This window comes from Nipponia nippon, unplaced genomic scaffold (genome assembly GCF_047370975.1).
Source record: "Nipponia nippon isolate SJK-2023a ecotype South Korea unplaced genomic scaffold, ASM4737097v1 scaffold_5, whole genome shotgun sequence".
Lineage (NCBI taxonomy): Eukaryota > Metazoa > Chordata > Aves > Pelecaniformes > Threskiornithidae > Nipponia > Nipponia nippon.
Genome location: NW_028262369.1, coordinates 88,385,697 through 88,402,027, shown reverse-complemented (window position 1 = coordinate 88,402,027; position 16,331 = coordinate 88,385,697). Strand labels below are relative to the sequence as shown.

Sequence of the window (16,331 nt, the reverse complement as noted above, 5' to 3'; positions counted from 1 at the left end):
ATGTTGAATATTGTTTGCATCGGATGTGAGCTTTCACAGGCCAATTCTTTCAGAATTCCAGGAGGGAAGATTTATTTGGTCATCTTGAGTGTATGCAAGTTTAGGCACAAAGTTCAGTCAGTTTTGGATGGTAACTGAGCTGACCTTGATATCTACATCATCCCTCCTGCACAGAGACTCTGCTTCTTTTTCCCTTCTCTTCTAGCTTTTTATTTTGTGAAAGCATCTTCTAAAGTATCAGTGGTACCAACAGAGAAGTAGAAGATCTCTATGCATTTCTCCTCTCATCCTGTTCAGTAAATTGATGGAGTTTCGACTTCATCTTGATAAAAACTAGAGCTACCTATTTGCTGAGCTTGATACAATGCATCCTTACCATTTGAGTTTCTGCAAGGACATGAATACACACCCACACTTCTCAGCCTCATTTTCATAACACAGATGCATAGTTTGAAAAGCAGTGTTTTCACCCAGGAGACCCCAATGAAAGAGCAGTACGCAGAAGCATTCCCTTGCTTTGTATACAGTGTGCACTGTCAGGACTTCCTACCTTTACTTTCCTGGTTTCAAACTCTGTTGCTTTGCACCAGTCTCCTTTTGGGGTTTATATGCAAAACACATAATAAAAGGAGTCGCAACGAACTAGTTTTCAGTAGCCCTTGAAAGGATGCTATTTCTTCCATGTGAAGTACAGTTAAGTGGCAGGTGACAAAGTGTGTGGACAAACACAAGAAGCAGCAATTCTTAGCCGCCAGCCCTACAAAGAAGATACTAGGTACATTGCCCAGAAAAGTCTCGCTTTCTGCAGTAGTTGGCCTGATGAAATCCAGAGACCTTGACACGTTGCTGTGTAATCCCCCACAAGGCTGAGTAACACCAGGATGTCTAGACTTCATTGATTAACTGCAACCCACCTTACCTTGAAATAAAAGTGGAGCTGAAGTGCATTCAGTGTTTGTTTACAAATAGCTCTTCAGCAGCCTTTAAAACTTGTTTCCCACTTGATGCATGATGAATACATTTAACAATCTTATCTCTTAATAAGTCTGGAAGGTGACTCTGTTCTCACTACCCCTGCTTCCTCCCCCCCCACCTTCTCCTCCCCTAAGGATCAAGATAAGAGGTTTCACAGTTAAGGTAACCAACAGCTACTGAACATTTGATTGCAGGTAACAAATAGCTACTGAACATTTGATTGCAGGCTTCACCAACACTGGGCCCTGCCCGTAGGCTGATTTCATCTGTGCACAATAACAGCAGGGAGTGTTACCCCAGATCAGACAGATAGAATTATATTCACTGTGCGGCTGGTATAAATGAACTGAAAAAAAGGAAGGTAACAAAGGATATTTCATTTGTCTATAAAGGATAACCAGACTCATTTGTTTGCTGCAAAGTCGGGAGTCTTCTCATCAACAGCTCTACTGGGAGAAGTTCCTTGGTCTTGTGTCAGTAACATGGCTTGGCAGAGGGTGCAGTAGGGTTTGTGGCGCTCGTGCAGCATGTTCTTCTTCCCTCCCCAGTGCTGTACCCACACTGCAGCTGCTGTTGTCCTTGCAAGGGTTATGGCTGCTGCTGCATTTTCATTACCCCAGTTCCTGTTGTTTTCCCAAGTGTGGTGGTTGGAGCTTTTTCAGTTTGTAAGCCTGTGGCACCTTACCCATATGCACCTTCCCTTCCCTGCTAGAGAATCTCTGCTGCTTGTTAATAAAAATAATGAATGTCACTTCAGCGAGTAGATAGTGCAACGTAAGATAGGGACTGTAAGGAAAAAGGAACTGTAAGAGGGTAGGAGCTGTTTCAACAAGAAGTCATTTTGAACAGTCTTTTAAGGGGCTTATTACACTGTGAGGAGTGAACTAGAGTCCAGAATTGGTCTATCTTTAATCATTCGTTTTCATTAATAACTGAAGCATAAACATTGATGTTGATGTTAGGAAGTTGGGAGGACCTACCTGTCCAGAGGATGTTATCTAGAAAGGACTAGATGAACCTGAAAACCAAAGTGGTTGAAATCTAATAGGTATAAAGTACAACTTCATGCTGCAAGGAGCTAACAACTCAAAGGAAAGGACTGTGCTGTGTGATGTAGGTGAATTTGCCTGTGAAACATGGACATTCTGGGAATGATGTGATCAGCAATAACGAGAAGCAGAGTTGTTCTGATGGCCTCATCAAGACTTTCCCCTACCCGCATTCCTAAATATATTTTCCATGTGAACAGCTCTTGAAGTTAACTTTTGCCCTAAAAGGGCAAAACCCACAAAGTATTCCAGCAGTCATTTTGGGAGTAAGCAGAGCATCCAAAACCTCATTAAAATCAGAGCTTGAGTATTTGTAGCTGCCTGTTTGGCGTGACTGCAATAGATGTGGTTCTCTGGTTTTGCTGCTCTGACTGCAGCTGTAAGCCCCGTTCAAGCTTTCCAACTGCAGTGGGGTACTTCACACACATATCATATTTCATCTGTGGAAGAGCTGATGCTTGGTGCCATACAGACAAATTAAGATCTCTGAAATCATTTCCTTTTTCTCTTTGCAACATGCTATTACTCTTAATGAGGCTGAGTGCTTGCAGGTTATGTCCAGCTTTGGTATGGAAATCAGAGACCAGCACTTTATTCCTTTTACTGCCCCAAAGATTTTTTTTTTATGAGTTCTCAACTTGATCATGAGTTTAGAGTACATGGATTTACTCCAAGGGCTCCCTTTTCTAATTAGTACTCTGCTTGGCCAGCCAGGCCATCCAAGAGCAGTATAGCTGGTCTGGTTTTGCTTTGTTGTCCTGTTGATGTGGATGAGCAGCACCATATGTACGTGTGAATAATTTATGGGTCATTATGGATTTTTGTGTTCTGGGTGCAAGTTTGTGCCACCAACTACAACCATGCAGTTCCTAGTGATGTTTTTTTCCCATATCTCTTTTCAGACTAGTCCGGGAGGTGACAGGAGTAAATGTCAACATGAGGGTTGGAATCCACAGCGGGAGAGTTCACTGCGGGGTCTTGGGCCTTAGGAAGTGGCAGTTTGATGTGTGGTCCAACGACGTTACGTTAGCCAACCACATGGAAGCAGGGGGCAAAGCTGGGTAAGTTGCTTTATCAAAGCTGTCGTGTTAATCCATGTGGTGTTTTGTGTCTGACATGTCACAGTGAGGTGGGGAAATGGGGGACTGAGGTTGAGAGAGTCTGTATGTCTGCTGTAAAATGAACTGTGGGTGTAGTGTTTTAAGCACGTAGCAAGGTTATTCTGTTCCATGTCTACATGTCTTTGGTTACAGAAAGTCTACAAAATCCCAAGATGGGCATATCCTTCTGTGGTAAAAACTGAATTCCTTCTCTGTGAAACAAAGCTGATAGATACAACAGAAATGAGCAGGTCTGTGTGAATACTAGCAGAGCCGGTTATGGTTACAAAGAGATGTGACTGTATGGTAACAGTGTTTGCTGGAGAGCATCCCAGCTGTTAATGGATTTTGTATGAAGCATTGTTTCAGACCAGCCTTTTGTTTTGAAACATTCCTGTGAGAGAGCAGAGATGGTTCTTGTTTCACCGCTGTATGGACAAACTGAAGACTGAGTTGCTGCCAAGTTGACTCCATGAGATAATTTTTCTATGTGCCTTTCCATCTTTTCTCAGCTCTGGAAGAAAGCATAACACTATGGTACTTGATAGGATACCTCTACAAGGCGCTCTTGTACCACAGTGATTAACGTGATAAAACAAAAAAGATACATGCTACAATATATATTACATGTGTCTGCTGAGTAGACATGTCCTTGTGAAGGGCCTGTGTTTGCCAAAAAAAAAAATATATCTGCTGTGTGTTAGAGCAAAGTGAATAAAAGAATGAGTGCTTTATATCCGAGATGCTTATAAATGCATGTGTAAGATGCTTAACATGAACACCTCTCTCTTTAAGAAGATGCCTCCTGGCCTGCTTCCTTTAAAATAGATGAAACTCCCATACTACATCTGTAAGAGTAGTGGCATGGCTAAATAAATTGGGTTTTATTGTTTGTTTGTTCCAGTACATGGAACCTGTCACTGACAGGAACTAGCTTTTTAGGTGATAATTTTTCAGAGCCTATAAAACTGGCTTGTCCTTTGTCTCATTCAAGGCGCATCCACATAACAAAAGCAACCCTGAACTATCTCAATGGAGACTATGAGGTGGAGCTGGGCTTTGGAGGGGAACGCAACGCTTATCTGAAAGAGCACAGTATTGAGACCTTCTTGATTGTACGGTGCAGCCAGAAACGGGTAAGACCAAACAAACTAATGCAGGTTTAGATACTTCTAATAGCTAGGTGGTCTCCAATGCACCAAAGTGCAGTGAACACCAGCATTTATAGATGACTGAGTTGACTACCTGACCTTCAGTGACAAAAATTCCTGTTTCTCTCTCCTCTTCCTGAACTTTTGCATGCATAGAAGGGAGTGTAGCCACCTTCTGCATAAGGTTCTGTACCAAGTACTTTCTAGTTCTATCAAAGAAACTGTCCTGAGTTGTTTTCAAAATAATTTTGAAGAATGTCGTTAATATAGATATATATTTTTTCAGTTAAATTTTATACTTGTACAAGTTCTTAAAGCAATAGATTAAAACCATAAAGATCTCTTCTCTGTCAGATTACAGACAGAGGTGACTTTTTGTCCACCTGCTCACCATATTGCCATGCACATGAAGATTAGAGCAATTCTTATCATTACCTTTCAGCCTCTGTTTCTGAAGCTGCGAAAATCTGGCCCACTGTAATGATGGATGATCACTGTGACAGTGGGATGAGATCATACCTACTGCTATGACATGGGTCAGGGTGCACAAAATAAGGCTATTAGAGCATTAGTGACTTGAACTTGAGTCAAGTCAAACTCAAGTAGATTTCAGACAATATATCTTCTTTTTGTGACACTGCCAATAAAAGAAAATAGGTTGATGTTATCACTAGTTTGTATTCTTTTAAATAACGGTAGACTGTAATACTGAAAAAGGACCTTTTTGATCATCTAGTTGAGCCTAGCCAATAATATTTCTTTAGGTAATTTCTGCACTATAGACACTACTTTGCTATTCACAGTATGGGCGAGCATATAAAGATTGGCCTGAATTGAAAATCATTTCAAGTGTTTCTGAATCTAAGACCAATTAAACCTTCCCACAGCTGTAAATATGACTACCATGAGATTAAATGACTTAGTGTTTGTGACATGGTCCATAGCATGGTTGATTTGAATAACTATAACACCTATACAGAAATACTTTGCTACCATTGCCTGATTTCCTGAGAGAACAGAAGTCTCAAATCTCCTTAATGGATATTGTGTAAAAAATCTCCAAGAAAATCCCTTATCATCTGCTAAAGAGAGAAGCTGATGCTTTGGTTTCTATCTGCTCATAAGATAAATCTCATTAACAATTGTCAATCTTCAAAAGAGGATTAGAGCTTGCAGTGCAAGATTATTGCTTCCTGAGCATCACTGCCTGTCAGTGCGCCAGCTGATGTTTATACCTAAACCACTTCTTCTTTGCTGGGTAGATTTAAGAACATAAACCCTTATGGTCAGGCCCCATCTCCTGGGGTAGAGAAGCTATATTGACTTCTTTAATCATGCACTCGCCAAGTTGTCTGCATGTTCTTGTGAAGAACTGAAGGTTTCTCTGGAGAGAAGAGGAAGACCTAAGATCAGGATTCTGCTCCTTGCCAGTGCAGACAAAAAACTCAACAACAGTGACACAGAGCACTTGGGACTTGACTTCATTTTTTAACGCAGGGCTGTCTTTTGACTAGGAGACTGGACATAGACTGAGGAGACATGTGAATTCCATTCCAGACTTAAATTTTGGGGAACTTGCGTCTTTGTGCCTTGACTTTCCATGGTAACATGAAATGGGTTCTCTCCCCCCCATTCTTTTGCTGCTTTATATGTATTTATTGCAGCTCTGTTACACTGTGTAGCCCTTAGCTGAAGTCTCTAGGCACTACTATAATGCTGCTCTAACGTGCTGCGTCCCAGAGCAGCTAGGAGTTGGGACATGCGCATGGCCTATGCAATTATTGTGCTAAATGGAAACATAAAAAACCTTCTACCCAAGGTCATGGATATTAGTGTTTAGAGTTTGAGGGGCTCCTGGTTTGCCCATACTGCTGCAACTTTCTTGCTCCCATAGCCATTTTCTATCCCTTTGTGAATAAAGTTCTCTCCCTCTTTAAAAACTCATTTTCACATAATATGAAGATCAGAAGTGAGAACAGCTTTCTTCCATAGTCAGCTCAGTCAGTCTTAAATATTTGCCTGATGCTAGGCAAAGTTCTAGCACTTCACTTTTTCCTTCCATTTCTGCTTGATTTTAATGACTTCTTGTGATGTATTTACCCAGGTTTTCAGGTCAGTCTATTCCAGTAATGGCCATAAAATGTTCACCTAACTTAGTAATGGGTTCCTGTGAGTTGTGTCTGGGTTCCTGCGATCTTCACACACAAGGCACGGGATTTGCATTGACCTGAGAGCAGATGCATAGTAGCAGACCCAAGTAACTGTTGGCCTGAGCTATTCCTAAGTTCACACAGGCAGACTTGAATTATCTGAATACCTGGTCCATCAGTCCCACAGCCATCGAAACTCAACAATACCAAGAGTTATGATGAAAGTATAAAATATAACAGCATCTTTTCCATACCCTTTCTGCTCACTGTTGCCATGGGGAGCCATAACTTTGAATTTCCTCTCTTTTTTTGATTATTTGACTTTTTCATCATGTTAATGCCATTTCTTTGGCACAGAGTACATGGAAGAAACATTTATCTAATATTTTTCTTCCAGGAACTCAGACTAGCTCCTTTGAAAACAGGTTTGTTTTTTTTTTTTCTTGTTAAGGATGCTGTTAACTGGAATATATTTAGTTGAGTTTTAGGGGGAAAAAAGCTAGATTCTGATCACTCAGTTTTTAAATAACATCCCCAGAGCTGAAAATGTAGTCCTTGTTTTCTATCTGGTACACAGAAGACTTGCTCTCTGTTGAAAGAGAATAAACTGCAAAGTTTTAAAATCCAGTCTGTTTAGGTTTCTCTCTCCTCATGTTTACCTCCAGATCTGCTTTCACCTTTCTATTTTCCCTGTCCTGTGATGCTGCTGCTTTTGGGGGTGAGCACCTGCCTGTGATGAAGGCAGTGCTCAGATACCCTGGAGCAGTGCAGGAGTGACTTTATTATTGCAGTTACGTTCCCCCGGATAAAAGTTTTTGTGGGTTTTTTTGAAAGCATAGATCCAGAGTTCCAAATTGATTTTCCTTGTGTTTGCTTTCAATTCCTTAAGCTAGAGTTTTGATAATTAAAATATAAAACAGTCTTAACTGTGTGAGATACAATGGGTGCCATGCATTTCATTGTAATGTGAACTTATATATATATATATATATACACATGCATATATATATATAAGTGTGTGTGTATATATAAAGTTATACACGCATATATATATAAGTGTGTGTGTGTATATATAAAGTAATTCTTGTTGTAAAATTAGCAGGCTCCACCATAAAGGTCTGTTGAATCTTTTGCTGTGGTTTGTTTGCTCCCATTAGTGCTAACAGTGGGCTGCTCTGGTGCCTGGTCGCTCTGGTTGTCTGGAGTCTGCTGTCAGACAGCAATCGTATCCCCTCTCTCCCTCTCAGCATTTTTTCTCCTAAGTCAAACTCTTCTAATGTCTTCTCACAATGAAGAAGAGACAAGCACAAGCTCTCACAGCAAGCTCTTAATTTTCTTGATCATCAAAGGAAACCTTTACCTTTTGCATAGTTGCATTATCTTGGTGTCTGATATTTATTCTGTGATGAACCACTGTGATTCCTCATAATGAAGTGAAGATTCTGACTGTAATCTCTCAGTGAATGATCATGGATTTTGTACACTTGAATATCTCAGGTCCCATTTCTACTATGTCAGTTCTCAAATGTCAGGTGCTAATACTCCTTTTTTTCTGCTCTATCAAATACTACCTCTGCTTCTCTCATTAGTAAAGTCTGTCATTGCTACAGTTGGTGCCAGACGTGATAAGAAAAAAATTAAACAAAATCTGCCCCGAGACTAACCATTGAGTAACTCTACTAGTAACTTTTATCCAGCCTAATACTTCCTCATTCAAAACCATCTCTTGCCATTTCACTGGAAACCAGCTCTTTGCCCAGCTTCGTATTCCCCATCTGTCTTAGCCATTAGTCTCCAGCACAGCTCTCTGTCAAATGCTTTGTGGAAAAAAGAAGGCTAGAGAGAGCTACTGTATTTTTTTCTGTTTAGAAAAACTTGGATGCTCTCAAGGCTGTTAATCCAAGCCCAGCATTTGCTGCTCTACAAGTTCTGTGTCATGATCCCTGACTAGTTATTAAAAGTATCTGTTACCAGAACTGAAATTGCAGTTGGCAGTTTTGCACAGATCTGGGATGGAGGTTGTCTTTCTGACTTCAGCACATCACACTTAAGTTTTGCTTCCAGCTTAGTCATGTTTTCCATTTATAACCCTTCGCTTATGATCCTTCTTCCCTTTTGCCTCTGCGGTGGCAGTAGTGATTATCTGAAGAGAAATAATCTGTTCCTTCAGTTCTAGAGTAATGTAGATTTTTAAGTTTCTGTTATCTCACGTGATATAGGGTGACTTCCACAGGGTGACTTCTGTCCTTATTCAGTATTTTTCTCATTCATTTGGATACGTGTTTCTAATGGACTTACTTAATACCTTAGCATGAAAAAATACAGGAATTCTCCAAGGAGATCTTTGTCTTTCCTCCACTACTGGCTTTGCATCTTCATTCTTTATCTGAAAGTCTGTGTTTCCAGATAAACAGCAAATTATCAGCTAGAATTACTAATACTGTTACCCAGATCTGTACTGATTCCCAGACTTAACCCTGAGGCATTGTAGCGAACTACCCAGCATTACTCAGTACAATGTCTTTATCCTTCTATAGAGTGGTTTTGTTTTATTCTTGTTATACTTTTTTTTAAGTTTACCCTGCAGACTGTAGCATTGCTAACACACAGCTCTGTACCTCCACCTCCACAACTTTTGTATCTGTCCTTCTGCATTTTATTGAAAACGCCTGTCCCGGTCATTACTGCTCTCCTGTCACATCCCTGCTGTTCTTAGAGCACTCAGTTTAATTATTGTTGTAGTATCCGGTAGTCCCAGTTCTTGTGCTGCCCAAGTTTCTCGAGTTTGTATAGGAGCATGTCACTTGGTGGTTGTTCGCAACTTTCTGCTCTTCTTTGAGATCAGGTGCTGCACTAATTCACCCGAACCATCACGACTACTCTTCTCATCACTTCCAATCATTGATAAAAGCTTTACTCTGAAAAGGGTGGAAAAGTATGTGTTTGGAGGAGTGGAGAACAGACCTTAAGGTGAATAGGATTTTAACAGCACATTAGGTTTACAGCTAGTTTTATTGTCCTCAACGTTGTCAGAAGTCTGGGGAAATGCTTTGCTTTGAACACAAGTGGAAACAAAATGTGACTGTCAACAGATGAGCAATACTGCTGACTAAACACGCTGTGCTGAGTGCACAAAGTCGGCAAACTGAAAAAATGTTTATTTTTTTCTAATGTCTTTCAATTGCAGTAAACATGGGTGTTTGTTTTAACAATAGCAGGTACACAGCAGTTTCAGAAAGGATTGTTGATGGTGGCCTTAAAACAGCTCAACAAAACTTTGGCCATAGCTCCTAGAAAAACAATTCTCATTCTTTTCTAAATAGTGTCCTGGAACTGCATCCAGCTGAAGAAACAAAGTAGTGCTTTAAATGTTGTGCATGTGACTCTCCTAAAACACAATCAATCTAATGTGATGATTCCTCAATTTAACAAATTTAATCACAGCTCAGCAGGGTTCCACTCATGTAGATTTATGAAGGCAATGGTTTGGAGCATGTAGCACTGCAAGAAATCTCATTCACACGTCAATAGGACTTCAAGACAATGTAAAGAATAATATGTAGCTGAGTCTGAAATGGCTGATCCATGCTCAGATTTCACTGCTTTGTTGCACTGATAGTGATCAATATGTTGGAAAATCCTATCACACACTAAAGAAGTAACAGGCATTCTTGATGCAATTGATAAGTATAAGAAAATCCTTGCTATTTCTGCAGTTTTGCTATAGCATTACTGTAGCTCAGTGTGTGGGAACTGGTGGTGGGAACACAGTAAAACCTCTGGGAATAAGATTTACAGTCTCTTTGCGAATCTAGATTTGAAACGTTCCCACAACAGCTTTCTGGAGTTTAGCCACTTTAAATCTGAAAAACTCATTGTTGTCAGAAACTTTTGCACCTGCTCCTGTTGGTAATACCTGTAATGAGTAGGACTGAAAGGTATCATCTCTTCATTTACTTTGTTCTTCTTTCCAGTCTTTTTATGGCTTAGGTAGCTCTGGGTGCAGGTTGTCCTCATGCTGTCACTTAGCCAGGAAGAAACAGAGGAGCGATCCTCATAAATTTCCACAGAGGAGCTGTGATCCTTCTAATTCTTCGTTTTTAGAGTTTGTTGTTATCATCACCCACTGAACAAGTGATTTTTCAGAACATAAATTAGCTCAACTCTTAAAAATTTCAGGTTTGAAAAAACAGTTTTTGAACAAGTATTGATGTTAACAACAAAGTCCTATTGTTGAAGATAATATAGTAGCACAGTATGTAATGTGGGAAACCAAAAATCCACTATGCTTGTATATATGTTTTAATCTGATTGGAAATATTGCTGAAATGTAGTTCACGATCCAGTGGAAACCTTCTACAGGGAGTGGGGGGAAATACTGCCAGAGTTCATGTAGCCATGGAAAATTTATGGTGCCTGACCTCATGGTTAGAAACGATCTCAGAAGTATATATTTACCCATTTGTCCCGCTCTTACCTCAACCCAGATGTATCAATAAACAATGAGGTCTTTTATTCCCTTCAAATTAATCAAGTGATGCTTCAGAGTCACCAGCACCAGCAGCAGGTAGAAGGATCATTCACTGGCTGAGAGGGGTTAGTACATCTGCTTGGATTTTTGGCGTTAAGGCTTTTCTCAAATTCTAACCTACTAATGCATGGGGGGAAACCTGCTGAAGGTATCTTTTATCATCTCTTGATGTAAAAGCATTTGTAATGTAACCAAATAGCTTTGCTTTTGTAGGTCCCCAGACTAGTTTCAGCATCTGGGTTTTTTGATAGCTTTTGGTTGAAAACCCTTCACTAAGTTGTAATAAAATGGATTGACAGTGTCATTTCTATTATTGAAAACATTATATATTTGCTTGGAGATAATGAAACTGTATTTCCTACCAGTTTTCTGGCATCACATCATAAAAGAAAGAAGCATAACTATGAAAAAGATTGAATAATTGAAAAGACACAAGAAAGTGCTACAAATGATGGCAGAGACCGTAAAGAGCAGTGACTTTTAAAAAACAAAACCTCAAACCAACTCAAATCTGGACATCAGCATTACATCATATTAGAGTATTTTTAGAAACATTTAAAACGCAGCTCTCCTGGAGGTTATCCAGTGGCTCTGTCATGATTGCTCATGTGAAATTCAGCTCATGCCAAGTGATGGAGTTTTCAGCTCTTGCAGATGAAACGGTGGTGGGCTCGGTGTGGGGAAGAGGCGACGTGGGAGGCACTTGCTGTCCTGGGGGCGTGCAATGTGGGAGCACGTATGGTTCTCCCCCGCAAACATCCCAGGGAGCTAACAGCTCCCTTAGGTTTGCTCCCACTGAGTTTCCTTGTGATCCTACACTTGTCATCCTGGCTGGGTGGGAAAAGATCTTTGGTGGCAGCCTGGGGCTGCAGTGACCACTGCTACTTACTGTCACGGGGCCAGTTGGGTGTCCAGCACAGGGCTCCTGTCGCAAGTGGCACCATGTCCCCAGCTAGTGGCCATGAAGCCTGCAGCACTGCATTCCCAGGAATGTTTGGTGCCTATGTGGTGAGCTTGTGGTCTCATGGGAAACGTCATCGTAGCTGTCTCTTCTTTGCAAGAAAAGAGATGATGATTTCCCATGCTTGTCAATCAGGCAGCTTTCTCCAGCACTGAATTTTAGCAGACTTCCAAAAATTTCTTTAAGAAAAATAATTTAAGGCAGCATAACACTTGACATTTAACTCTCTGGTTACCATGGAAATAACACCAGGTATTGTAGAAACTCCTGACAGGTACAAGTTACAGTGAATAATGGGGAATCAGAATAAATAGGTAGGCAAAGCAGACTCCAGGCAAAAAAAGATGCAGACCTACCTGTATTGTCATATAACACTTGAACCGAAATTCTAGAGTTTAAAAAAACTGATGCTTTCTTCTTAAAATATTCAGTTGTCTGAATACTTTCTGAAATCCAAAATTAACTATTATGTCTAATTTTTTCAGTAATCTCATGGAAGCAGTAATTCTCTTGAAAAAGTTTAAACTCTCAAATAATAAACAGCCAAGTTGTAGCTATCCCTACTGTCTGAATTTTCAAGCTCTCCAGAGTTTGTCTCTTTTAAGCAAGGGTGTAATGATTGCCACCCCTCTGCCTTCTGAGTCAGTACAGGTAAATCGCACAGTCCTCACTGAGCAAGTCTCCAGTGCAGTCCTTGCTAGAGAAGATTAAAGAGTTTGATCTTGTGCAATAAACTCCTGTCTTTCTGCAGAACACATTCCACGTGGAAACCTGCCTGTCTTTTTAGCGAGAGAATATATTCAAAATAAGGAACTAAACAGCCCATTGTTTAGCCTAGTTACGTGCTACACTTCTGTGCTCTTGTAACTGGCATTGAGCTTGAATGAAACCTTTCCGACAGATCCTGTGCAAACTTTGCAGTAAGCTCCAATTACAACCAAGATTCAAAACCAGCTCTAATAACAAAACCAAAGACTTTGTCCAAACTTCAGGAAAGTTAGTGTCACTGATAAAATTTGCAGCTAGAGTTAGGGTAGAGGAGACCATTTTGTCACTCTCTGCAATGCCATTACCTTTAACAGATACACAGTTAAGTTGTTTGCAAGACTTACATGCTTTCCTTAGCATGTCTAGGAAGATGCTCTTGCAAGCGTGGAAAAAGATTTGCTTGTACCTACAGAGAAAGGCATCCTTTATTCCCATAGCTTCAAGGATCTTCAGGGCTCCTGTTCTTCAACCAGATTGCTCTGTGTGTTGTTTCTCTTGCAGATGCACGAGTCTTTTTTTTTTTTTTTTTTTTGAAGACCCTCTATGTAGGTGCTTAGGGACAAGGAAGGTTTAGTGGTGGACTTGGCAGTGCAAGGTTAATGGTTGGACTTGATGATCTTAAAGGTCTTCTCAATCCTAAACGATTCTGTGATTCTATGTAGTATCTCAGCTTGGAACTGCAATTTCCTGCCTGAAATTATTCAGTTTGATTCAGTTTACTAAAAATAAAATAGATATCTCCATTTTGGAATGCTCCCTGTGTTTACACAGGTTATGCTGGTTATTGAAAACAAGCAAAGGAGTGAAATGGTGGGCACCACTTAGGGGCAAGTGTTATAAAAAAAGAGAAGACAAAGAAACGGTGGACTGGGACTGCTCCTGGTCAGCGGCCACTTCATAAAGTTAGAGGCGCAAAGCCAACTTCTGGAGTGAGAGATCAGAAGTGAGAGATGCTTGGAGAATGACTGCCATGTAAACGTTTTAAAATTTAGACTGCATTTCTCTCTCGTTTGTATTTCAGAAAGACGAGAAAGCCACAATAGCCAAGATGAACCGTCAGCGCGCTAATTCCATCAGCCATAACCCACCACATTGGGGTGTTGACCGGCCCTTTTATAACCACCTTGGAGCTCACCAGGTCTCCAAGGAGATGAAGAGAATGGTAATGCCTTGCTTTACGGACCTTAATTTCTTTTCTTCTTAATACAGCATTATATATCCCTTCCTGCTTTGTCTGAAGGTTTTTGCAGCCCTGAGGGCGTTTTCCAAATGGGGGTGGTAAATTCTACTTTGACTCCAGAAATAATAATAATTGGTACATCTAGAGGTGAGTGATTGTGAGATGAGGCGCAAGGTTGTTTGAGAGGGAAAAGGAGGCTGAATGGCACAAAGAAGGCTCTTTTGTCTGACTTGTCCCATGTTCTGAAAACTCATCCAGGCTGTGTGAGAAGATGTGATTATCAGCAAAAATTGCTCAGTAACCCAAGCATTCAAGCAGCAGCTGACATACATTTCTACTAGATCATTACAGACTTCAGCACCTGCAAAGGTTTCTTGCTTGCACTATAACAGACAGATGCTGTTCACCTTCTATAAGCTACATGCCCATGTATACTCATGGGTCCTCAGGAATCATGCCACTGTTTAACTCTTGAGAATACATTCTCGAGTACATGGATTAATTGGCCTAAAGTAGCAGGCATCTTCATTTCTTGCTTATACCTTTCAGTCCTTCTAAATTAAAATGAACAAGACCCAGTTACCAACACAATTGGACTGAGAGCCCTTTTATGGCTTATTTTGCATAACGTTGTAGATGATATCTTTGTTTCCAGCAATAAAGATGAGGAAAAAAGAGTTTCTATTATATTAGCTCTTCAATATTTAGCACCTCTATAATTGCATGCATAATCAGATTGCTTTATGACCTTATTAATGCTGTTTTGACCCTTCATGCACAGTCAAAAGTGTGTATTTGTTGTCCACTTTGTTGCCCGTAGTCAAAGTTCTGCTCCAGGTCATCAAAGCCTTAAAGTATTCAAAGAACTTTTTAACATGAGATTCACTCCCACAGCTTAAAACTTTTGGCATAGCTATAAGCAACCGCATATGGTGTCTTCTAATGGGAAATGCTGGCACATTTATTAATAGTTGGTGCTAATATTATTCAATCATAATATTATTTTACAGTGCTAAACCAAATTTCTTAATCTCCATAGTAATGTTTCTTTCATTTCTCAGATCTCCAAATGAGGGCTTCTGACATAAGCATACAGATCAGTGGAACTGTGCATTTTTCATGTGGGCTTTTCAATAGGGTGCGCTCAATAGGCATGACATTATTAGAAGAGCCTAATCACAGTAGCACATAATTATAATTATAAGTTTCTTTGAATAGCTTTTAAGGGGTTCTTGCAGCCTCCTGTTCAGAAACAAGGTGTAAGCATGCCAAATGGTATTATGCTTCTTGGTGTTAATTACAGTTTGCCGTGTCTAGCTGGTTGTTCAGTTGGAAAAACATAATTATTTATTGAAATATCAAGCTGAGTCCTAAAAACTTCACTGCCCCTCAAGGAAAAGCTTGTCTTTTTTTTTTTCTCCTCCTTATCTCGAACCTTTCCCTGTAATGGTATTTACCTTTTTATAAATTCAGCAGCTCAGAAAATCTTTCCCACTCCCTCTGCTTCTGTACTGCCTCTTGTATTAAGCTCTTTTTTGAGAGGCTGATGTTGCACGCATCAGGCTATTTCTTGAAAACCAATTTAAGCCTGATTCAGATGTATCATTTTCAGCTATACTTTTTGTTGTTCTCGGGGACTGTTTTTTAAAATCTGTTATTTACAGTATTTCCCACTGCTTTATGTTTGAGATGCATTAGTGAAAATGAAAACATGCTGCTCTCCATGGCCTAGAGACCATTTTAATATCTCCTAGATGGGCATTTTATTGATTAGATCATAAGAACAATTTCTCCATCTCCTGTCTCAACTCCTTCTCTCTGTGTTAACTTCTAATTTAAATATGCATTTCTTTATGCCACCCAGCTTGGCACAGTACTTTGTCTGTAATCTCTGACATTGTGTTACAGGGATGCTATGTGTGCTTAAATGCATGCAGAGTGCACACTGGCTGCATGCACATGCACACTGTCAGCAAACTGCCTGCTTAGAAATACAAAATACAGATAGACAGAAGGGGAGCAGAACTACAAAGGCTTTTTTCGGTGCTCCTCTGGGATGACATGTCATTGATCTCGGTAAACTGCACCAGCTTTCAAAGCTCCTGAAAATGTGCTCTTTGTTCCACATCACCCACCTTTCCCCCGGACCTCTTGCATGTAATTATATGTAGCCTTTTTTCTTGGAAACTGTGAACATGTAAGGTTGGATTAATCAAAGTAGTATGCCAAAGGCAGGCAGTGCAACATCATTGTCTTTCTCTTTAAAACCTGGAGCTCCTTAGCCCTGTAATTTCAAAACAAGTGTTTATAAGGGTAGCTGTGAGATAGTCCTCAGGCAGGAGCCAGGTAATGTTGCAGTGATGTGCAGTTACATTATATTGATATGTAGATATGAATACATTGTGTGTAGGGAGTAATATGGATGGTTATAAAGGACACAGTTTTTTGTCACAAACTTAGAACATT

The 16,331-nt window shown here is 40.2% G+C and overlaps 1 protein-coding gene across 1 annotated transcript in view; it reads left to right on the top strand.

Moving 5' to 3' along the window:
* The window catches only part of ADCY5 (adenylate cyclase 5), a 222,001-nt gene that overhangs the window by 162,684 nt on the left and 42,986 nt on the right, over positions 1-16,331 (top strand). The window contains exons 6-8 of the mRNA XM_009471999.2: positions 2,927-3,085; positions 4,119-4,260; positions 13,707-13,847. Of these exons, the coding sequence (XP_009470274.2) occupies positions 2,927-3,085; positions 4,119-4,260; positions 13,707-13,847 (442 nt within the window). The remainder of the gene's footprint in view (positions 1-2,926; positions 3,086-4,118; positions 4,261-13,706; positions 13,848-16,331) is intronic.